At 50.4% G+C, this 22,940-nt stretch overlaps 1 protein-coding gene across 3 annotated transcripts; it reads right to left on the bottom strand.

Moving 5' to 3' along the window:
• Positions 1-9,694: 9,694 nt before the first annotated feature.
• Positions 9,695-22,612, bottom strand: EDEM1 (ER degradation enhancing alpha-mannosidase like protein 1). Of its 3 annotated transcripts, none has more exons than XM_059856860.1 (12): positions 22,218-22,612; positions 21,441-21,513; positions 19,924-20,027; positions 18,991-19,162; positions 17,766-17,949; positions 17,137-17,311; positions 16,483-16,603; positions 15,943-16,113; positions 15,283-15,356; positions 14,479-14,575; positions 13,278-13,460; positions 9,695-12,379 (listed from the first exon to the last, which is right to left on the bottom strand). In XM_059856860.1, the coding sequence occupies exons 1-12, from the start codon at positions 22,595-22,597 to the stop codon at positions 12,290-12,292; spliced, it is 1,824 nt and encodes a 607-aa protein (XP_059712843.1). In that variant the 5' UTR covers positions 22,598-22,612; the 3' UTR covers positions 9,695-12,289. The 3 variants fall into 3 exon arrangements, with proteins under 3 accessions (XP_059712843.1, XP_059712844.1, XP_059712845.1); XM_059856861.1 differs by having other exon boundaries at positions 16,483-16,600; XM_059856862.1 differs by lacking the exons at positions 9,695-12,379; positions 13,278-13,460 and adding an exon at positions 13,609-13,747.
• Between the last annotated feature and the right edge of the window lie 328 nt (positions 22,613-22,940).

Here is a 22,940-nt window from a genome sequence, read left to right as displayed (position 1 = left end):
GGCAGGGGCTGCACGGGACACAGTGAAGGGAAGCTGGGGGTTAGGCATTGAGGATTGGATTGGTACCAGAGATGAGATGGTTTCCAGCCTGTGTCAGCCAGCCCAGGTGGAAAAGGCTTGTCTTCTTCCTACTATCAATACACCAGGCACCATTATTTAGCTTAAAACCTCCTGCTGTCTTACTAAACATATTCTCCTGCAGTGCTAAGGTCCATCCTAACCAAGCCTAAAACTCCAGCTATTGTTTCATATCCTTGCTTTGCCCTCATTGTCACTTTTTCTACTTTTAGGCTTTGCAGCTGACTCTGAGTTTGCTGTTCTTGCTGTTTCTGAAGCCTGCTTTTAGAGCTCTCTGCAAATCCTCTTACCTTTGCTGTCCCCACAGGGTGACACCCCACAGACAGCCCAGAGCAGGCCCAAGGGGCCAAGGACTGAACATGGCACCAGCTGTGGGCTGCTTTGGCTTGGGAGTGACCTCGAGGGTGATCCCACCCCAGGGACCCCTTCCCCCAGCCCAGGCTGTGCCAGCCCCATCAGCCTGGCCTTGGGCACTGCCAGGGGTCCTGGCCAGCCCCTGCCTTGCTCTGCATCCCCAGGTGAGAGCCAAGCCTGCCTCACCTGGGCCACTCCCAGAGGTGCCCCTGCCAGGTGGGGCTGCCACAGGTGCTGCCAGAGCCCCACACTCGTGCCCACCCTGCAGTTCTGCAATGACACACCTGAGAGAGGAAAGCAAAGTTATCTACTGCTTATACTGAGGGGTTTCTGAGTGGCTGCTTTGACTAGGACATAATGGGATAAATGCATGAAAAAGCACCAAACAGAACCAGCACCAATCAGGATTTGAGGTGGGTGGGTCAGCAAGGCTCAGCTGGGTGCAGTGCATCTCCTGCAATGACCACACACGAGCTGCTCCCCCCCTGCTCCCCCCCTGCCCTGCAGGCTGCCAGGGATCTCAGGGTGAGGGAAGAGCTGGGGGTCCCTGAGTCCCACATCCCCTTCTGAGCCAGCCAGGCCTCCCCAACACCCAAAGAGGAGCTGCTGAGAGGGCTCCACCCTTAGCTGCCCCCTGGGTCACTCCTGGGAATGTCCTGGGGCAGGACTGGCCCCCGGGAAGGTCGGGCACCTGCACAGGTCCTGCACAGCTCTCCCACAGGGGCTGCTGCTCCTCCCCTCATCCTGAGCAAACTGCCCTTGTCCTTGAGATCTTCCCATTAAATCCACCCTCGCCTCCTGCAGAGAGCAAGCCTGACCTTTCCCACTGAATTCAGAGCCAATTTATTACATATTTTAAATTCATCATGAGATCAAAAGGGATAATGCTCAGATGACCCAGAGATCAGCCCAAGACACGAGAGATAATTGTTCCCTTAATTGCCACGCCTGAATTAAATCACTCGTGCAGTGTGTGTGCTCAGAGGAGGTGTCAGAGCCCTGCTCCTGCTGGGGCTGGGCTGGTGACAGCCCTGCCCACCTGCAGCTCCCAGGCAGCCCCAGCTGCTGCTCACCTGTGCCAGGGTCCTCCCAGCCAGGGCCAGCTGCACTCCGTGCTCCACTCCTGGCAATTCCCTTTTGGCCAGGCTTTGCTCAGCTGGGGAGGGGCTCAGACACAGCAGAGGGAGAAGGGCCAGGGGCTGCCCCCAGGGACCTTCCCCATCCCAGGCTGACCCTGGGATCCAGGGGCAGCGCCTCCCTCGCTGTTAAAAACTCCATTTAAAAGTTTCAGAGCCTTCCCCTGGGAGCTGTGCCAGTCCTGAGGCTGCCAGGGAGGCTCTGCAGCCTCTGCACCATCCCCCAGGGTGACAGGGACACCAAGCACCCCCTCCCTGGCACTGAGGGCCAGGAGAGCCTTCCTCCCAGCCAGCCCAGCTCTGCCCCCAGCCCCCAGTGCAGGATGAAGACACCAATATGCTCCTTACACTGCTTTTTATGCATTATTTATCAGTGGTTAAGGAACTGGGGCTGTTACAAACAGCAGCAAATGAGGGTGGCATTAATTTTAAAGAGTCTGTAATAGCTATCAGGTGGTTTCAGGATTTATTATAAATAACTTAGGGATTTGCTGAGTCCTCAAACCTGCACCAACAATTGATCACTGAATAAAAACATCCGAGTGAAGTGCAACTGCAGGTTATTAACCTGAGGATGAAAACCTCTTTAAACCTGCTAAGAAGGCCCAATTAAAGACAGAGCAGACATAACAGCCTGTTGCTCTAGTTCCAGGATAGTTGATCCAAAGCATTAAAAGGCAACATTAAAATGAAAAATGTGTTAAGAACCTCTTGCATTTCCAGTGCGAGGTGGGAGCACCCCAGAGCTGCTGTTCAGGAAGGAGGAGATGGCATCTCCCAGCTGGGTGAGCAGGGGCAGGGAATAGCAGGCCTGGAAGTGAGCACAAAGGAGGAGGAATAGCAGGTCACTTAAAGGGGTGGTGGGAGGTTAATTGGGAAAAAGCACTCAGGCAATTCCCATCCAAAAATCCCCAAAGCCTCTGGCTGGAAGTGCAGCTCCAGGAGAGGAAGATGGGATCAGAGCAGAAAACAGGATTGGGGTTGTACAGAGAGCACAAATCTGCTGTAAAGCAGATAAATAGAAATGCTGAGGTCCCCAGGAGATGCTCTGGCACTGAGCACAAAGAGGAAACTGTTGCTTTGGAGGAGGTCAGGGCAGAGCTCCCAAAAATCCACTGAGCAGCAGAAGCAGCTCAGGGCCCCCTCCCAGGGCAGGTTCCTTCCCAAATCCCAGCTAACCCTGCCCCTGCCTGGGCCAGCCACTGCCCTGCCCTGCCCAGCAGCTTCGGGCACTCACATTTACAGGGACACCACCTCATCTCCAGCCACCCGCATTTGCAATGTCAAGAGGAAAGAAAAATGTTCTTTTTCCAAGGGGTTTGAGAACTTTCTACCCCAGAAGCTCCCCTGAGCCCCAGCTCCTGTGCCCAGGCAGGAGCAGCTCCAGCCAAGCCCCAGCTCCTTCCTCCCTCTCACTGCACTACCAATAATTTCCATAGAAACTGGAAATATTCCCTAAACCAACAGAGGCTCCCTTCTTTCCAGCAATTATCTTAAGGTCTGATTTGCATTTTAAATGTCACCTGTATAAATTAAAACTGTTTACTGCTCACAGTGTCATTATTCTGAGTCATCTGGCAATAGCCAGCTACAGGCTCGCTTTGTTTGCAGCAGAAAGCTCCACACGAGAGCATCCCCTGGAGCCCCCCGGGGCTGCCGGCTCTGCCGCAGGTGCCTGGCAGCTCCTCCCGGCTTTAAACCCTCCCTTTTCCCCAGCTTTGAACCCTCCCTTTTCCCCGGCTTTGAACCCTCCCTTTTCCCCGGCTTTGAACCCTCCCTTTTCCCCGAGCTCGCTGATGGTGGCGGTGGAGCTCTTGCAGAGCAGCGCTGCTCCGTGTCCCATCTGCTGCAGCTGCTGCAGCCTGCACAGCTGCTCTCTCCTGGAGGATCCCGGCAGCAGCAGCAGCAGCTCTCATTTCCCAGCTCTGCTCTGCATTCATTTTTTAAAACTTGCAGCCATTTGTAGGTTATCAATTATTTTTTTTGTCATGCTAAGCTTCAAGGACAAACAGAACACCTGCCCATTAGAGGAGTCTGAAAACCACTCGGATCATTCAGCCAGCCAACGGGCCGTGCTCCTGATGGCTCCCTGGCAAACTGGGCGGCTCCCAGTCCAGACTGGGAGTCCTCTCCGGATCCCCAGAGCAGCCAGGTGAGGCCAGCCCTGAATTCCAGTCCCGGTCCTTGCAAGGGAGGCTCTGCTCCCTGGGTCACACCCCCCACCTTTGGCTTTCTTCACTTCCCATTTCCCCTCTCATTCACTGAGCCGGGAGAACACTCCCAAGCCCATCAGTGCAGCCTCTGAGCAATCCCCACCTTCCCAAACCATTCCCAGCACCTCCTCCCCACCTGTTCCAACACCCAGGCTCTGAAATCTGCCTTGCTCAGAGCAATGGTCCCAAATTTGAGCTGGGGAAAAGCAGAGTCCAGCCAAATCTACCTGTATCAGATGGATGGGAACGAGCAGCAGTGATGAGGGGCAGTTTCCCAACATTTCACCCCAAAAAAAGGCTTTATAAAACGTCCCTCAAAGCCAGGAGAAGCTGGAAGGGCAGGTCCTGACCCCCTGCAAAAACCCTCTGTTAATTACTTGCTAATTACAGTCCCCTGGCTCTCATTATTTCATTGTAACAATTCCAACAATTTTCTTCAATTATTTTCCCAATTTTTTCCATCCTTCAGACAAATTCTGGCAGTTGAACCCAGCTACACCTGGGATTAGAAACTGAGGAGGAGCTGCTGAAATCACAGCTCCTGCCTGGAAATTAAAAACTGAGAGAATAAAGACAATTCCCTTAAATATTCCCCAACCAAACCTTCAATAAAAAAAAAAAAATAAAGCAGAAAAATCCAGGAAACCTTCCCCCAGGGCTGAGCCTCAGCATGGGATAGAAAACATTGCCACTCCTTCCTCTCCAAAGCAGCAGCTCCATTTTCCACCTTTCTCCCAGGTGAAGCACACAGAGCCCCACAAGGTGATGTCCTTCAGCAGGATTGCCCAGGAGAATTGTTATTCTGAGGGAGTTTATGAAATTATTCTTGTGTCCAAGTCTCCAGTTCAGCTTAGAGATCAGTCTGGGTGAACTAAATCCTTCTCCCTAATGATTAAATGCTTCATATTAACATAACCCCGAGCAGGCAGGTTCAGGCAGCCTGCCTGCCTTTCATTCCCTGCAATAATTACTTCTGGACAATCATGTTGTGCCTCCTTGGCTTTCTCTAAATTTGTTGTTTCTGAAAAAAAGCTTTCCTGCACTTCCTGTTGCCATCTGTGCCCACGGGCAGAGCGTGGCCTTGGCAAGCCATGGATTTCCAGAGTGGAAGAGCTGCAGGAGCCAGGCAGGGAACAGCAGGAGGGAATCCCTCAGGACACAGCCAGAAACCAGGGAGTTACAGCTCCTTCCATGCTGGGACCAGAAATGTTGTGACACAAAGGGTGAAACTCAAAAGGAGAACCTCTGGATTCTTCCTAAAAAAACCTCTGAGCTGCTCCTGCAGAGAATTCCCTGAACTTCCATCCCAGGAATCCCAGTGAAACCCCTCTGACCTCCTGCCTTCTCCTTATCCCGTGTTCCCAGCCAGGAAAAAAAGGGGGAAATAAAGAAATGGAAAAAAAGAAAAAAAGAAAAAAAGAAAAAAAGGAAAGGGGAAAGGGGAAAGGGGAAAGGGGAAAGGGGAAAGGGGAAAGGGGAAAGGGGAAAGGGGAAAGGGGAAAGGGGAAAGGGGAAAGGGGAAAGGGGAAAGGGGAAAGGGGAAAGGGGAAAGGGGAGGAAAGGAAAGGAAAGGAAAGGAAAGGAAAGGAAAGGAAAGGAAAGGAAAGGAAAGGAAAGGAAAGGAAAGGAAAGGAAAGGAAAGGAAAGGAAAGGAAAGGAAAGGAAAGGAAAGGAAAGGAAAGGAAAGGAAAGGAAAGGAAAGGAAAGGAAAGGAAAGGAAAGGAAAGGAAAGGAAAGGAAAGGAAAGGAAAGGAAAGGAAAGGAAAGGAAAGGAAAGGAAAGGAAAGGAAAGGAAAGGGGGAGAGAAAAGAAGGAAAATAAACTGAAGGAAAAAAGAAAACAAAACCAAAAAAACCCAAAACAAACAGAAAAACCAACGAACCAACCAAAACCACCAAACAAAAACCCAAACCCCCAAATCCCTCACAGGGGCTTTTCCTCCAGCCCCTCTGGGTTGAGGCAGGCTGTGTCCCACTGGAGCTGCCCCAGGGGTGCAACCAGCTCTACATCTACAGAGTTGGTTTTGTATTTAACCAGGTGTAGGGGGTGTGAGAGCAGAGTTTTTATGATGATACCACCACAAAATGCCCAGAACAAATGGCTTTTGCTGCTGCTGTACTCATTATGCAGGCAGAGCTGGCCCTAATTAGATAATATGAGATTTCTTGGCTCACACCAAGCAGTTCAGAAGAAAGAGCCTCGTTATTGATGGGACAAACCTCACAAAGCAATGGAGCAGAGTTTAATAAAGCAGAGAAGTATCAAAGAGAGAAAGGTTTTAATTCTTAATAAGTAGATCCATGGGTTTCATTAACCAGCATTCAAAGGGGTTTTTGTAGGGTTGCTTTTATTACCTAATTAATTAAAGCCTGACCAATAAGATAGATTAGTCCAATGGAATTGCATCTTGTATTAATAGCAATACTAATTAATCACTGAGCTGCAGCATTCCTCTGCACTGAGGAGAAATCATCCCAGGGTAAGTCTGGAGGGAAAGCTGGAAAAGAAAGGGGAGGATGGGCTGGGCATGGCTTTGGGATTTTGATGATCGTGGCCAGTCCAGCTGACAAAGTGCAGGAATAAATGTAAAATAAACTTTTTAAATGGCATTTCTGAGGTTTTAAAATGAACTTTCTAAACCCCTTCCCGGGACCCATCCCTGCTGTGCCCCGTGCTCCATCTCCACATCCCCAGGGTGAGCAGGGAGTGATGAGCCAGGACTGAGCCACGGGGATGATCCCAGCGTCACAAACAGCCTGAACTCCAGGGAATCCCCCATGTGACACCAGACCTCCTGCTCTTCTCCTCATCACACGTTCCCAGCCAGGAAAAAAAGGGAAAAAAAATAAAGATAGGGGAAAAAGATGGGAAAAGGAAGGGTAAGGAAGGGACGAAGAGAAGGGAGGAAAAATAAGGAAAATAAAACAAAGGAAAAAAGAAAAAAAAGGAAAAAAAAAAACCCCAAACAACCCCAGCTCTGTGGAATCTGATTTTTCTGCCCCCAAATGATGGATAATTATCCTGCCTGCTCTCCACCAGATCCCAGCTCTGCTGTGGTGCACTCGGCTGCAGGCAGGGAAGCAAAAGGAAAGGAGAGGGAATCATTTGCACATAAATATTAAAAAAACAGAATCTGTAGCTCCCACATAATTTGTTTTCTCATTTAGCAGTGTCTGCAAGCACGGGGATATTTGATCTATTAAAAATGCTTCTTTAAATACTCCTTCTGGAGGTAATTTTTCCTCCTGAAGGCTGCTGTAAAAGCTCCATCCCCTCTGGAACACAGCAGGGGAAAAGCAGTGTTTCTCCAGGCCCGAGGTTTGTCTCCCCCATGAAGTTCTGTGCCAGAGCCACGCTGCTGCCACTGCTGTCACAGCACCAGGATGGTGATTCATGGAGCTTTCCAAGAGCCATTCATGTTAGCAATGACTTAGCCCCAATGAAGATTATAAATAATTAACAGTGTGCAGATTGCCATTATTGGAAAGCCCCCGGGCTTTACCCAGCGAGTAATTTCAATTATTCAAAAGTATTAATAAACTGAAATATTCTTTTTTTTCCCCCTCACTTAATTTGTCTGGGGTTTTTTGTATTTAAGAGCACCTGCCTCAAGTGTGGAAAAGCCAAGGGAGTTCTCCCTATGATCTTCCAATGCCAAGGGAATTCTCCCCACAATCTCCAGATTCCAGGCAGATTTTGCCATGATCTCCAAATTCCAGGGAGATCTCCCCATGATCTCCAGATTTCAAGGAGTGTTCCCCACAATCTCTAAATTCCAGGGAGTGCTCCCCACAATCTCCAAAACCAAGAGAGTTTTACCCACAATATCCCAGATCCAGGGAGTTCCACCCACAATATCCCAATTCCAGGGAGTTCCCCCACAATATCCCAGTTCCAGGGAGTTCTCCCCACAATATCCCACATCCAGGGAGTTCCCCCACAATATCCCAATTCCAGGGAGCTCTCCCCACAATATCCCAATTCCAGGGAGTTCTCCCCACAATATCCCAATTCCAGGGAGTTCCCCACAATATCCCAGTTCCAGGGAGTTCTCCCCACAATATCCCAATTCCAGGGAGTTCTCCCCACAATATCCCACATCCAGGGAGTTCCCCCACAATATCCCAATTCCAGGGAGTTCTCCCCACAATATCCCAATTCCAGGGAGTTCCCCACAATATCCCAATTCCAGGGAGTTCCCCACAATATCCCAATTCCAGGGAGTTCTCCCCACAATATCCCAGTTCCAGGGAGTTCTCCCCACAATATCCCACATCCAGGGAGTTCCCCCACAATATCCCAATTCCAAGGAGTTGTCCCACAGTCTCCACTGTCCCCAGTGCAGGGGGCACTGGGGCACTCCCAGTCTCACCAGTTGCTCCCCATGGAGACTGGAACTCCTCCCTGGCCCCAGTAAATCCAGCCCTGCTCACCAAGGCTGGGCTGGGGCTGCTCCCAGCTCTCCTCCTCCAGAACCCTGCAAAATGCCAGACAACAAAACCTTTGGGGGAATAAAGGTGCTTTTCAGTGAAATGGTCCCAAAGCAGTGGTCTCTCATCAGTGTGGGCACAAACGGGGCTGAAGGGGCACACGGCAGCTCCAGGGAACATTTATTGGTGCCTTCAGGTGGATAAACCACACCAGAGGTGATCAGGGGCACGAAATCCCTCCCAAAAAGCAGCTCCAAGCCCGGAGGAAGGTGAACATCTCCAGGAATGAGAAGTGCCGTGTCCCTTTCCCTCTCGGAGATGCTCTGGGCAGTGCTCATCCCACATTCTCCCGGCGCTGGTTTCGGTGCTCAGGCAGAGCCTCCAAGCGCGGCACAAGGGAGGGCTCTGCTGGAGCCAGCCGGAGCTACAGCATCACACACCTCTGAAACCCAGCTGGTCCCGTGCATTTCAGCCTAAACGAGTGAGTTTTCAGTCACATTTTTGGATTTTAAATCCCGTATCACAAGCGATCTTACTCTACTCCAGTCTCCCAGGAAAGCAGCAATGGCAGAGTGGCTTTGTTGGAGATAATTTAAAAAGCTGCAAGCAAAGCACTCAGTCCCACCCAGGGCTGCTCAACCCTCTGGGAGCAGATGACAAGAAGCTAAGGAATGTCAGCAAACAGCAGCTCAGGGCAGAGACTCCACTGCTAAATGAGCAGCCACAGGGAAAAGGCCATCAGAGCTGGGGTGCTCGCCCCAAAATCAGCATTGCAGCCCCTTTACACTCTAGAACTGACTCTTGGAAGTCTGAATGCAGCAAAAGTAAAGCAAGGCAAAGATCTCATTATCCAAAAACCCAGAGGAACTTTAAAACCACTGCAAAATCCCCATACCAGTGTTCAAGAGACATTTCCCTGGAACCTGGAGCCTGATCCAGACACAGCAAACGTCCTGCCAGCTCCAAGAGCCTCTGCACCAGGACTGCAAACCAGGAAACAGCACAGAGATAATGCCAATCAGGGAGAAAACAAATCCAGGAGGGAAAAGCAGCAAAGGAGAGCCAAGAAATCCAAGTGATGGTCAGACAGCTCATTTCCATGTTCCTGTTTCAAACCCAGCACGAGCTGTTTCCCAGGCTGGCTCTCCATGGGCTGGAGAGAGCCCAGCAAGGCTCTTGGTGCACAATTCCAGGTTTTCCATGGGCTGATAGGACAAAGGATTGGGAATCCCAGCAGGGAGGTCAGGACCTGCTCATGAAGTGCCACACTTCACTTATCCCACACCAGTCCCTGCTCTCAGCTGTCCCCAAACCCTCATGGAGAGAAGGGAGAAGAGGGGGAGAAAAGAAGGAGCCCTGTTGCTTTGGGGTGGGTTTATTCTCCTGCAGGAAGGATAAATGGGATTGTCCCACTCTAAGCAGATGAAATCCCAATGTACAGAAGGTGCAGGGACATCCCCTGCAGGACAAACACACATCAGAGTAGTCAAACACACTATTTTTTAATGGATATTTGCAAAAGGCAAGCCAAGGGTTGAAAATTCAGGACATTTCGTGAAAGCACATTTGGTCCTCTTCCAAGTTTCCTCAGTTAAATACTTCATGGATAAATAACAATTAAGCATACATGGCACTTACAGTTCAGAAAACTTGATATTGCACATGATACCAAGAAATACAAGAGTCCATTTCAGCAAATGATTCCAGCACAGTTATCAGCTCCATTTTGATGCCATTGACTTGTACAAAAGCTCTCATCTTAGTGCACAACAGGTGCCCTGTCCTTACAGAGAAAAAAGTATCCAAGCAGTTTTAGAACAAAGGAAGAAGGAAGAAAAGTTGGCTCCTGAAGAAACACAGAGTCTTCTACCAGCAGCTTCTGTGAGGATAAAAGCATTCCTGTGGAAAGATGACTGTCACATCAGAGCAGAGATTCCAAAGCCATTCCCAAGGGAAGCTGACCATGTTTGCCTGGAAGGCTGCAATTCCTGCCAGGGCTGCTCTCATTCTCAGCCACCTTTCACTACTCCTGGCAATCACAAGGAAAACACAATGGCAAAGCAGTTGTGCAACTTCCTCACAGCCCTGGAATTCTCTCTGGCAAGCTCTGGGTGGATCCTGTGGGCTGGGACCCTGCCCTGGGTTCAGGAGTGCAGAAAGCACAACCACAGGGAGAGTGGCCACAGCCACACTCAGGGAGCTAAACTGGGAGTCAGGGACAAACCTGGAGCAGGAGAGGCCACCCCTACCCTCAGGGTGTGTCTGTCCTGGCCCTCCTGGTGTCCTGGCCATCCCCACATGCTGACCCAGCCAGTGTGGGATGCTGGGCTGGGCTCCCTCCCCAGCTCTCCTCACGGCAGGGCTGGATGAGCCCAGCTGGCCCAGGAGCAGCAGCTGAGAGCCCAGAGCTCTGTGCCTCTGCCCCTGCCCATCCTCCTGCCCTGCTCACCCTGAGCTGGCAGCACAGCCTGAGCCTCTGCCAACACCTCTCTGCATCACAGCACCTCGAGTTCCTCTTTTCCCTTGGAACACCTTTGGCAAAGCCAGTGCTACAGGAGCTGGAATCACCAGCTGCCTCAAACACCAAGGCAACCCAATCTATTGCAATATTTTTAGGAAATTTTAACCTATTTCCCTCTCCCCCCTCCAACCCTTCAGCCCCTCAAACACACATAGTAACACTAAGAAGACTTGATGATGATTATTTCTTTTTTGCCTGAATACAAGATTCAACAATCACGGAATAGAAGATTCTACAACAAAGTCCCTGAGATGCATCTGCACATTAAAGGATTCCAACAATAACCTCTCCAGCACAAACTTCAGATTTATTAGAAATGTTTTGAGTTGCAACACGTGGTTTATGAAAACCAATGTTGCTGCAAGAAGGTGAAAATACAGCAGGTCAAGTTGCCCTCGTATTTATGCCTCAATTTAAAAGTCATTAACCCAAAAATAACATTCTACTACTTCAACTGTAGTCAAAAGTTAGAAGTATACAAACAACCACCAGGAAAAAAACCCAGCTTGGTATATTTAAAATAGTTGTTTTGGCCTCAGTTTGTTGTCACCCCTCAAGCCCTTAACTCCCTTTTTCCTGAAAGTTCACAGACATTTTTCAAAAAAACTCCAAACACCTCTTTCTAGGTGACTTTAGGTTCCACTGTATTTTGCAACCAGCTCATCAGAAATACTTTTCCATCTTCCAAAGGAAGCTCAGTTTTCCCTGCTAGTGAAGAGAACTTAAGGCACTAACACATGAATCCTGTCAGGAATGTGAAATAGTTTGTTCTTCATGCACTGTGACACCAGTTCTTAGCAGCATCTCTCCTGAAAAGGCACTGAAAACTTGGCAAACGAGGAAACTTTGGGAACTTCTGCCTGAGTGGCTCTGCAATTCCACCTTCCCTCCCCCCCTTCCCTTCCAAAAAGGCACCTGGATTGGTTTGGTCACTGGTTTCTGCAGCCACAGCCTCTCACAGCCCTGCAGCTTCTATCAGCCGTGGCTGTGAGGGATGCCACACTCTACCAGCAGCTCTCACACCACCAGCAGTGATCTTTCCAAGAGTACACAGAGCAGTTTTGTTTCAGCAAACCCAGTGGGTTCCTACCTGAGCAGACCTTTAGGTTGTGTATTGCTAGTCAGAAAAATTCAATAATTCAACTTGGTGTAAAAAATTGCACTTCCCCACTCGTTCCCCAAGCCCCGAGATCATTTCAAATTAAACAGCAGACCCTGCTCTAGAGGGACATTTGTAACACAGCTACAAGGAGGTAGCTAAGTGGCACAGGCCAATTTGCCTTCTTTTTCTTTTGAAATATATTCAGCCTTCATTTGCAACAACATTTCTCATAGAAAGTCTTGAAACAAGAGCTGTTTGTTCAGGTGGCACGGGAGGTTACCCCAGCTCGGAGGACTGAGCTCCATCTCCTTGGTGTCCAGGGCTGACCACAGGCCCAGGACACCTGGGGGACACCTGGGGGACACCTGGGGGACCCAGCCTGTGCAGGGAGCAGCTGAAGGGGAGGAATGTCTGCAGAGGATGCCAAGCTCCCCCAAGTTCCCCTGCAGAGTCCCTCAGATCAGCCCCACCATTCTGTCGATCTGCCTCATGTAGTTGCTCTTCAGGGGCAGCAGGTACCTCCTCTCATCAGGGACTCTGTTACACTGTTGAGAAAATTTACATCCTTTTAAAAACTCAGATCCAAACCCAGGCAAGCCCACCCCCTCTGCAATCCTTTCAGATCCTCCCAGGACAGAAAACTGTACCCAATAACACTTTTTCCTCCAACTTTCCCTGGTTCTCTGCAGACTTGCAGCACCAATCCCATAAATGAGCAGCAAGTGTTTCCTCAAGCAGGCTGCAGCTTCCAAACACACAGCACAGCTTGTTGTGCAACTGAGATCTCCTTCACTATGACAACTGTGAACGTTTAAAATAATGCTCTTTTCCTGGAGCTCTGTGGGGAGGAGGGAAGGAGCCACACCAGAACCCACCAGGAGATATTTTCAAAAGTTGTCCTTAACTGCTCTAGTGGCAGGTGTCCCTGCCCATGGGGGTGGAATGAGGTGATCTTTAAGGTCCTTTCAACTCCAGCATTCTGGGATTAAACCAGATCTGGTTTGGTTGGTGATGGGCATTGGAGCCACAGTTCTGGGGTCAGTTGAGGCCTTGCTGAGAAAGGTCCCCTTTCCATTCCCCAAAACCACACTGAGGAAGACAAAGCTTGGTTTAGAGGACCCTCTGCTTCTCCCTTTGCCCCTGACAGCAACACTGGAGAGTTTTAAGGGCAAAGAAAAGGGGAAAGGAAAAATAATTGCAAGTAAATTAACAAAGAACAAAAAAAAAAATGCTGCAAAACACTTTAAAGGGGAGAGGTTTCACCTTCACCAGCAACCCCCACATGATCCCATTTATGCTGCTGCTGAAAGTGCTTTTCAGGGGAGCTCCTCAGGTGTTTGACATTTCTAAAGGGAACTCTGTACAGCAGCCCTCCCAGAGGCTCTGTGTGTGCTGGCTGCCCCCTCCCCAAGCCCAGGCAGCAGCAGCCTGTGTGTTGCTTACGTTGGAGCTGAAGTTGGCTGCCTTGAGCTCGGAGGGTTTGGCTTTGAGGCTGCCCTCCCCTGCAGGCAGGATGTCCTCCCACAGCGAGCTCCGGAACCGCTCGTCCACAGACACCACGTGGCCCTCAGTGGTGAACAGGAACTTATTCCCAGACCTGTGCACTGGGTTCTCTTCATCAAACAGCTGAGGGAGAGATACCAGAGACAGGCATTGTACTATACCAGCAGAGAACAGGAACTTATTCCCAGAGCTGTGCACTGGGTTCTCTTCATCAAACAGCTGAGGGAGAGATGGCAGAGACAGGCACTGTACTACACCAGCAGAGAACAGGAACTTATTCCCAGACCTGTGCACTGGGTTCTCTTCATCAAACAGCTGAGGGAGAGATACCAGAGACAAGCATTGTACTACACCAGCAGAGAACAGAACTTATTCCCAGACCTGTGCACTGGGTTCTCTTCATCAAACAGCTGAGGGAGAGATGGCAGAGACAGGCATTGCAGGTGTGCCCCATCCTCCACCTCCCAGTAACAAGCAGTTGGGAACAGGTACTCACTCTTTGAAGGATCCCACAAAAATACCTTTTAGTGCTAAATAATGCTGGAGCAAATGGAAATAAATAGTCTTAATGCAAGGGATTGATCTGAGCAGTTAGAAGAGGAGAGCAGAAGAAAAACTTCTCACATAACTTAAAGCGCCCTTATTTTTCTAAGCTGCTCTGTGAGGCATTTCTAGGCTGGCATCCACTCAGGCACAGATTTATTTGGTTTTCTAGACTAAAGGAGATTGAGAACAGGGGCTTAGGCAATGTCAGCCCAAATGCTTTCTCCTGTGAATGCCAAAGCCCAGCAGGGAGAAAGCAGAGGCTGCCCCAGGGGGGAGGGCTGCAAGCAGCACTTAGCTGAGAGCTGAGCAGCAGCTCCCTCCAGTCCTGCTCCCTCTCCTTTCCCCTCTTCCCAAAGAGCTGCAGCACTCCAGGTGCAGGAACCACACCTGGACAGCTGCCCCAGCTCAGAGAGTGGGGTGAAGTCACAGAAGAGGAGCTCAGCCTGAACGACCCCAATGCACAAACCCCAGAGCCCAGCAGGTTGTCATTAAGGATACCCTGCCCTCAACCCGGTTTCTAATTAACAATTAATAACCTCCTGCCCCCCTGTGCCATTGTTGTGCAGTGCCTTAGCAGTGAGGAGCACACACGTACCAGGTACAAATATTTACAGGTTTCACTGAGGAAAAAGCTCTCCATTCGATCCTCCTTGGTCTTGTCCACCACGTGGTGCAACGTGGCATAGCCACACCTGCAACAAGGGACAGGGCTTGGGCTCAGTTCCAGCTCTCCTGCTCTCCAAGAGCTGCCCAGACATCCCCTCACTTCAGAGCATCCCAGCTGCCAGGGGGGAAGCTCTGATGGAACAGCTGTGTTGTGCAACACTCACTGGTTATTGGTGCTGAGGGGTCTGTGATCACCTGGACCCCACTCACCAGCAATGTCTGACCTGGCCAGTCAGCACACATTTGTCTAGAAAATGAGCCAATTAATAACAAGGAATAAAAATTCACTGTCTTCCCCCTGAGCCTTGCAAGAAGTTCAGCTGCTCAGTATTAAAGTCAGGATTCACTGAGCTGGATGCTGATACTCAACAGCACCTGCCTTAGGGGCCATCCCTCAGTTCAGCTAAACACCAGGAGGTGAGAAATAATCTTGCAGGATCCCTAGGAAAATTCCCAACTACTGTTTTCAGCAGTTTTTAGCAGCTGATCATCAACAATGCATTTTGAAAGGCAGTGATAAAATTCCAAAGGTATAAAGTTGCCACTGGACTATAATTTCATTTTCAGATGGGAAAGAAAGAAGTGCTCAAGAAATAAATCATCACTTGTGGCTTTCAAGGAGGGCTGGCTTTTCTGGTTTACCTACATGTGGCAGACTGGATTCTATACAATATTTGTATAATAAAAGGTAGATATATAGCACTGAGAGAAGAAAAGAACATTGAAGACTGACTTTGCTTTTGTATATTTTTCCAAACTCTGCAGAATATCCATTCCCACATGAAGGTAAAATGGGTTCTTTGTGGCCTAAATAGGGAAGACAGACAAGAGTTAGAGTCAGCAATTTTGAAATCCTGTAAAAATAACACAACAAAGGCCTATTGGTACCAAGTCTTGTGTATCACAGCAAACTTATCTTTATAGGAGCATGACTTGGATTAGCCAGTGCAAGCTTCTCACATTTGCTTTAGTGCAAATCCTAGAAAACCTGCAGTAAATCCAAACTCTCTGATCCCTTCCTTGTAGGCAGACAGTTATTTTAGTTTATTGTATCTGTGCCTGGGCAGTATTGCAAGGAAAGCTCTTACATTTAACTTCAACAATTTTGCTTGAGCAGTCACAGGTCTCTGCCTTGTAAAAATCTGGCAGCAGCTTTTAGAAAATGTTGGTTAGTGTTGTTTTTGCCTGCCTTCTAAAAAAGGCTGGTTTTGAAGCAAACAGCAGAGCAACAACATTGCACAACACTGCAGTGCCTGCCCAGAGACTCCACAGGACAAGAGGCAGCTCCAGGGCTGCCAAAATTCAGCTGGCCAGAGGTCAGGGGGATCAAGTGACTTTCTGAACAAAAGCATTTTGGCCCAGCCATGGTGTGCAGCTCAGGGAAGTCAGATACCTGATACAGAAGATATGTGGACTCCACCAGCTCTGGCCTCAGTGGGTAGAAGGGAACATCTGGGGCCTGCAGCTGCCAGTTGTACCTCTCTGGGAGAGCCCCATAGCGTTTCCATATGGCATAATAGAAGGCATGGAGGCAAATGGCATCTTCCACATCTCCTATCAGCACCTGGGCACCAGAGCAGCCAGAGATACACACACTTAGTGCTGCAGGCCAGCAGAGATGAGAATGTGGCACCTAAAACAGCTCTTCTCCCAGAAAACACAGAAAACAACCCCCCAAAAGTACTAATGTATTCATTCTTTGCAGTACAAGCTCTAGCAGAGCCTCACAGCACAGAATACAAGTGCAGAGGCTAAAAGAGGGAAGCTGAAAGTCTCAGACCTAGCAGAGAGCAGGCCAGGCCTCCCCACATAGCTGTGTTAAAGCAGAGCTGAACTGAACTCTTTGCACAGCCACAGGTGGGAGCTCAGCTCAGGACTCAGACTCACTCCCAGCCCAGGACTAGGATGGGCCTTTCCCAGAAGGAAAGCTCACCTGCAGCCCAGGGAAGAAGGCCTGCAGAGAGTCAATCCAGGTGTTCATCAGCTGGCCCGTGTACATGTTGACGTTGACATAGAGGGGAGGGTCCCCTTCTCCTTCATTGCAGGCCTCCCTGCTGCAGGGAACAATGCAGGGAACAATGCAGGGCAGTGCCTCTGCCTGGGCAGCACACAGCACACCTCCACAGCTCAGGCAGCCACTGCTCTGCTCTGCTGGGCTCCTTGTGAAAGGGACCCAAACACTGCCACACCCTCAGATGAGTTAATTCATAAAGGGATGTTAATGCATAGAGGGATGAATTAACATCCCTATCTTAGAGCTCTGCCAGCAGAATTTCTACCAAAAAGTCATGCTAGGCAGATCAGGCTTTCAGAAGAACAAAGCAGCCAATTTAATAAATTCCTTTTGCAGAGCCAGACTTTTCTCAGCCTTAACATTTATAAATGGGACAGGAAGCAGTCTGGCTTCTCTGCACCCCATCAGTTGTGAGGAATGAGGAGACTGCCATGGAAAAGAGATTTTGCTTCTTACAGTAAAAAGGAGAATGGATTTTCTAGAGCCTGACACAAAGCACTACAAACAGATGTGCTTCAGATCCTGCTGGAGGATTCACTGCTCAAGGAACTGATGCTGACATGAATCACATACCCTCTCCTCAAGTGGTTCTGAATGTTCTGATAAGCAGAGTTGAACATCTCCAGGTCTTCCTTTTCCCCAAAGAGGATGTAGGACTTCAGCAGGTACTCATAGAACGAATCTGACCCTGCTCCCACTCCACTCTGCTTTCCAACCCAGTGACCAGTCTGGATATTCACAACATTTCCTTTCAGAACAAACAGAAAGTTTAGTCTGAGGCTGCTGAGTATATCAGAGAGAAACAATCCAGTCAAGACTCGGAATGTTACACGTTCAGAAATTCCCAAGAAGGAAGAATCAAAGATGAACATCAGATGAGGTTACAGTGGTGCATTCATCTGAGGAACACCCACACACATGCAGTTATTTTAAGTACTTTGAGTCATCTGCCAATCTGAATTATATTAATGGGGACACAAATCAGGGCCTTCAGCTCCATTCCCCAGTTTTGTGAAAAATTTGAGTTGAAAACCTGTGCCCTAAGGAGTCTTTCAGAGACTCCATTTTTCTTGGAAAGCCCCAAAATGCCATTAGTTCAACACAAGCCCTGGGTACACAAGGAGAACGTGACTGAACAGCTACAGAGGGAGCAGAAGGAAAAGCTGAGGACACCTGAGGACACAGCAGCACCCAGACATTACCCAGCAGTCCAGTGTTATTGCTCCTGAGGCTCCACAGGGCCTTCACAGCTCTCCTGGCCACCCACTCGAACGTGGAATCTCCAAGCAGCCTGCTGAGGATCCCAAACTCCACCAGCAAGGATCCAGCTCCTGCTGTGCAGGTCTCATTGTGGCTGTCTGGAGGAACCCCCTTCTTCAGGTTCACCTGTGGACAGGGACAGGCAGGCTGCACCCTCCCCTTTAGGAACAAGCCTTGCTGGTGGTTTGTGCACAATGTGCAGCATGGACCATGCACAGAGACACAAAACCAGCACACTTGGAAAACCTTCCTGTAGAATTCCTGACATTCTTCTCCCAGCTTTACAACATCAAGCCTAAAGTGGGCAAGCCTCATTTTTCTCTTATACTTGCTAACCCTTGCAAACTTCACTTTTTCATGCTTTCCACTAAACATTCAGGCTTTTCCTTCTTTGCTGCCCCTCAGTTTGTGCTGGTGAAACCAAGAGCTTCCTCAGTGGATGCTCCTCCCCTTCCCAAGGAACAGGGAGCTGAAGGGAAGTTACAGCACCCTCAGCTGCTTTTCCAGGCCCTGAACAGAAGTGAAAATTCACATTTCTACAGAGGGAAATGCAGTGCTGCTGTCTTCAGAAATTAAGAGCAGCCAGGCAAGTGCTCATTATAGTTTTGCAGTTTAGGATTGTTCCAGTAGTAGTGACATCCTCCTCCTTGCCAACTACATCTGCTTCAAACAAGAGGCTGCAGCATCCAAGAATCCCAGAGTATTGAGAACCCACTGAGCAGTCTTCAGGAAAATGACAAATTCCAAGCCCAGTATGATAAATATTTCAGAAGAGTTTTATTCTAATATAATTGTTTTAGTAGCAAGTCACCAATGGAGTCACTTTCCTCCTCTTTGCCTTTGCAGTATTCCTAGCTAATGACAGTATTGTTTGCTGCTGTGTGACACAGGGCAGGGATGCTCCAGCCAACCAGCACAGGAACAAATGACTCCTGACCCACAGGGAACAACAAACACTGTGAAAATCAGCCCAGGGAAAACATTTACTAGACAGAAGGAGCAACTTGTACTATCCATGTCACCAGGGCAGTTTCCCCTGTGTCACTTCAGAATAACTTAGAGCAGGCTCAATACCCCAAGTGCACATAAAAGGGCACAAGATGGAAGGTGCAGGACAGGTGAAACAGTGCTGTGAGCCTGTGTCCCCAGGGCTGCAGTGTCACTCACCCGAGGATAGGGAATGCCAGTTTTGGTGTTCTCAAAGGCTGGCAGCAGCCTCACTGCCAGGTCATGAGCCAAGTGCAGCAGCTCATTGTCATAATCCTTAATGGTCATGTCACCAAAGGGCTGCTTGGTGTCGGTAATTATGATGTGGGCAGACAGCAGGCTTCCCAAAACCCTGTGGGAAAAGGAAAGTTCAGGTTTTCAGTCTGTTCTGAAGCTCACTCTTCACCCAAACACCTTACTGCTGTCATGTCTGACAGAACTATTACTTTGTGCTCCTTACAGGCACTACACAAAAGGACCTGGTTTTCCCCCAGCAGGAGTGAACACATGTAGAAGTCACACTGCTGTCAGCCACAGTTCCAAAACCTGGTTCTGCAAAATTTACCTAACCCAGAGTTCTTGTAACAAATCTGTTTAGGAGTGAAGACCTCCTAGTCCCTGCAAATGGCAGGAAGGGTGTTACATAAACTTAGTACTCAGAAAAGAGAAAGCCTAGCCAAGTGAAGCAGGAATAAACACTGCTTGAGGCACTCAGAAAACAAAACCTTTTAAAATCAGACAGTATCTAAACCCATTTCCAACACAGAAGAGTCTTTTTCATCTAAAATGAAAGTGAAAGTGAGCAGAAGCCCATGAACCAAAAACAGAGCAGGGAAAAGCTGTCCCAGGGTTGTTTGTTGGGCACAGATCTGAGTCTCAGAGTCTGCAAGCACTGAGCCAACCACTGTCTCACTGCTCCAGGTCACACTGGACTGATTAAAATAGTTTCCTATACAAAAGGATGGAATATTTTCATAGAAGATTAAGAAACAGCTTACTTGAGGAACCATTTAGGGAACAAAGCCTGCCAAAGAGCTTATAATCAATGATTTTGCTGTGAACTACACACACCAAGTCTTTGACCTTTAAAGACAGAACCACAGCACCACATACCTGATTGTTGCCTCAAAAACTTGGACTGTTGAGTCTTTGTCAAATGAAACTGTGTCAATCACCAACTTCACTGCCTTCTGGAATTCTGAGGAGTTTCCCATTACCTTTCACAGAAAAACAAAGCCAGTTTGTACAATTGTTGCTTCAGAAGAGGGTTGGGGAAGAGAATGGCAAGTTCACATCTTAGCCCAGCAGTCAGATTTAGCACACTGAGTACTCAAACTGCCTGAACTGTGAGCTCAAGAGTTAAGCTTAGCTTAAAACATAACACAGCTTGCAGAACAATGAGGTTTGATTGAATGTTTATTTGACCAAAGGCCAGTCCAACCTGTCAGGTTCCTGACCCAGCACTGCACATCCAGGAGTTCCCCTGTGCCTGCTTCCCACAGGTCTAACCCAGGATGTGATTTGCACTGCATCCAGAGAGAGAGATAAGTTCAGTCTGAGCTTTGGGGAGCAGGAATGTGGAAGGAAAACACAGGTTCCTGCTTGCCTGAGCTCATGAAAAGGCTGAGACATACTTAAATTTTTAAGCAAAGCATTGCCAGCTGTCTCCATTACCCAGACCCAGTGGGGAAGCATCACATGTTTGGTCTGAGCAATGAGGAGCAGAACAGGCTTGCCCCATGCAGCAGCTTCTCAAACACAGGAGATTTAGCAGCCAGAACCTTCACATCTGAGAAAAGAAGTTGAGCACTGCCCCACTGGTGATGGAGGACAAGGAAGGCACCGTTACCAGGCACGTAGCACAGATCCCAAACTTCTCTCTCAGCAAAACCCAACATTTCCCTCACTTCTGCTTTCAGTTCTGCTCAGAGCTGCCCTGCTCAAGTAGCTCCTCACCACTGCTGCAGCCCAGGGTGGAATGGAAAGGGTTTTATATCCCAAAGAGCCAGAGGAGATACACACCCCTGTGGCTCCAGCACATCAAAAACCTGCCCTGGCTGCACAGATGAGAACAGTGAAACCTGCTGGGGTCTCTGAAAATGCTCTTCCTCATGACCCCATACTCTGGCACAAACACAGAAATGAGCTGCTCCTCATGTCATCTTCCAGTTTTATCAGAAACGCAGGTGAGAAGCAGCTTTACAGGTTTTCCCCTCTTCCCTTTCACTGCTTCACACAGAACTGTGTGTCAGTCAGGCCCTCTCTGCCAAGTGAAACAACCAGGGCTCTTCCAGCCACTGTGCACACAATGAACCCTCCTCCTGATGGACCTCTCAGCAACTCACAGCAGTTCCAGCTCAAATCCACCCACCCTGGGCTTATCCCAAAGAGATCTCATCTGAACCTTGGGGAGGAACTCCAAAGTTCCCTCTGTCTCTTCTGGAAATCTCTGCTGACATCACATCTCCAACTACTCTCATTCTCTTACCCCACGTGACACTTCTGGTTTATGATCCAGCTGTTAGCTCATGATCCAGCTGTTTGCAGCACCTGGGCAAGCCTTGGGGAGCTGCCCCAGTCAGGACAGGTCCCAGTGTGGCCAGGGCAGTGTCCCCACACCAAGGACTCACCGCCAGCGTGTCCAGCGCGTCGATCAGAGTCAGGGAGTAGTTCCCCAGCACATCATTGATGTTCAGGTTGGAGCTGGAAGAGCAGAATCACAGGATTGTTAAGGCTGGAATTGATCTGTGCAGATCATCCAGTCCAACCTCCTGTGCAGGCAGGGTCACCTGGAGCAGGTGACACAGGAACTATCTAGGTAGATTTGGAATGTCTCCAAAAGGGGAGGCTCCATGACTCCTCGGGCAGCTGTTCCACAGCTCTGCCCCACTATGGAGAGTTCATTCCAGTACCTGAGAGGAGACTACAAGAAATACAGAGAGGGACTGGAGTGACAGGACAAGAGGAAATGGCTTCCAACTTTAGGGGAATAGGTTTATACTGGATATTAACAGGAAATTGTTCCCTGGGAGGGTGGGCAGGTCCTGGCACAGGTGCCCAGAGCAGCTGTGGTGCCCCTGGATCCCTGGCAGTGCCCAAGGCCAGGTTGGACACTGGGGCTGGGAGCAGCCTGGGACAGTGGGAGGTGTCCCTGCCATGGCAGGGCTGGCACTGGGTGGGCTTTAGGGTCCCTTCCACCCAAACTGTTCCTGATTCATACAGAGGTGGAACTTGCTGTGTTTTATCTTATGGCCATGACCAACTGTCCCGTGGCTGGGCCCAGCCTGACCCGCAGGGAGGCACCCACGGAGCGATGCCAGCCCCGCGCCGTTCCCAACCCCGGTCCCCCCCTCAGCCGTTCCCCCTCAGCCGCTCCCCCCCGGGCCCCGCTGCCCGGCCGCACTCACGGGTCGCGGCGGTCGGGCCCGCGGCCGCGGCAGTGCAGCGGGTCGAGCTCGTCGCGGGGGAAGGCGTGCTCCATGTAGCTGTCGTAGCCGAACACGAACATGCCCCGGGCCGCGTCCCGCAGCCGCGCCCGCAGCTGCGGCGGGAAGGCGCCGCTGTAGCGCCGCTCGTACTCATCGCCGCCCGCCGCAGCGCCCCACAGCCGGGGCCCGCGGCCCGCAGCGCCCGGAGGCGGGCCGGGCAGCGCGGGCGGCCGCGGGCCGGGGCAGGGCAGGCGCGGGTGCAGGCAGAGCCCGCGGGCCAACGCGGGCAGCAGCGCCAGCAGCGCCTGCAGCCCGAGCCGCAGCAGCAGCAGCCCCAGAACCACCGACCGCCATCGCATGGCCGCCCGCGCATAGCGCAGCGGCGCCGCCCGCGCCGCGCCGCGGCCCCTTTAAGAGCGGAAGGGAAGCAAGCGTTGGGAGCGGCGAAAGACCCGCCCGCGCGGCGCTGCTATTGGTGAAGGCGGCGCGGAGGCGGGAGTGGCCTCCGACCATTGGGCGCGCGACGTGTCACTCAAAGGCACCACCCCGCGGCGTTAAAGGGGTGGGGCGGCGCGGGGCTGTCGTGGCACGGCTCGCGGCCGCGGCTCCGCCCGGCGCAGGGTCAAGGCGGGGCCGGGCAGGGGCGCGGCCTCCCCGGACAGGGCCGGGCCCTGGGCCCTGCCCCGCCCTGGCCTACGGGCA

Source organism: Haemorhous mexicanus, chromosome 11, assembly GCF_027477595.1.
Source record: "Haemorhous mexicanus isolate bHaeMex1 chromosome 11, bHaeMex1.pri, whole genome shotgun sequence".
Lineage (NCBI taxonomy): Eukaryota > Metazoa > Chordata > Aves > Passeriformes > Fringillidae > Haemorhous > Haemorhous mexicanus.
Note: the sequence above shows the minus strand (reverse complement) of the source record. Positions and strands in the feature narration are given on the sequence as shown.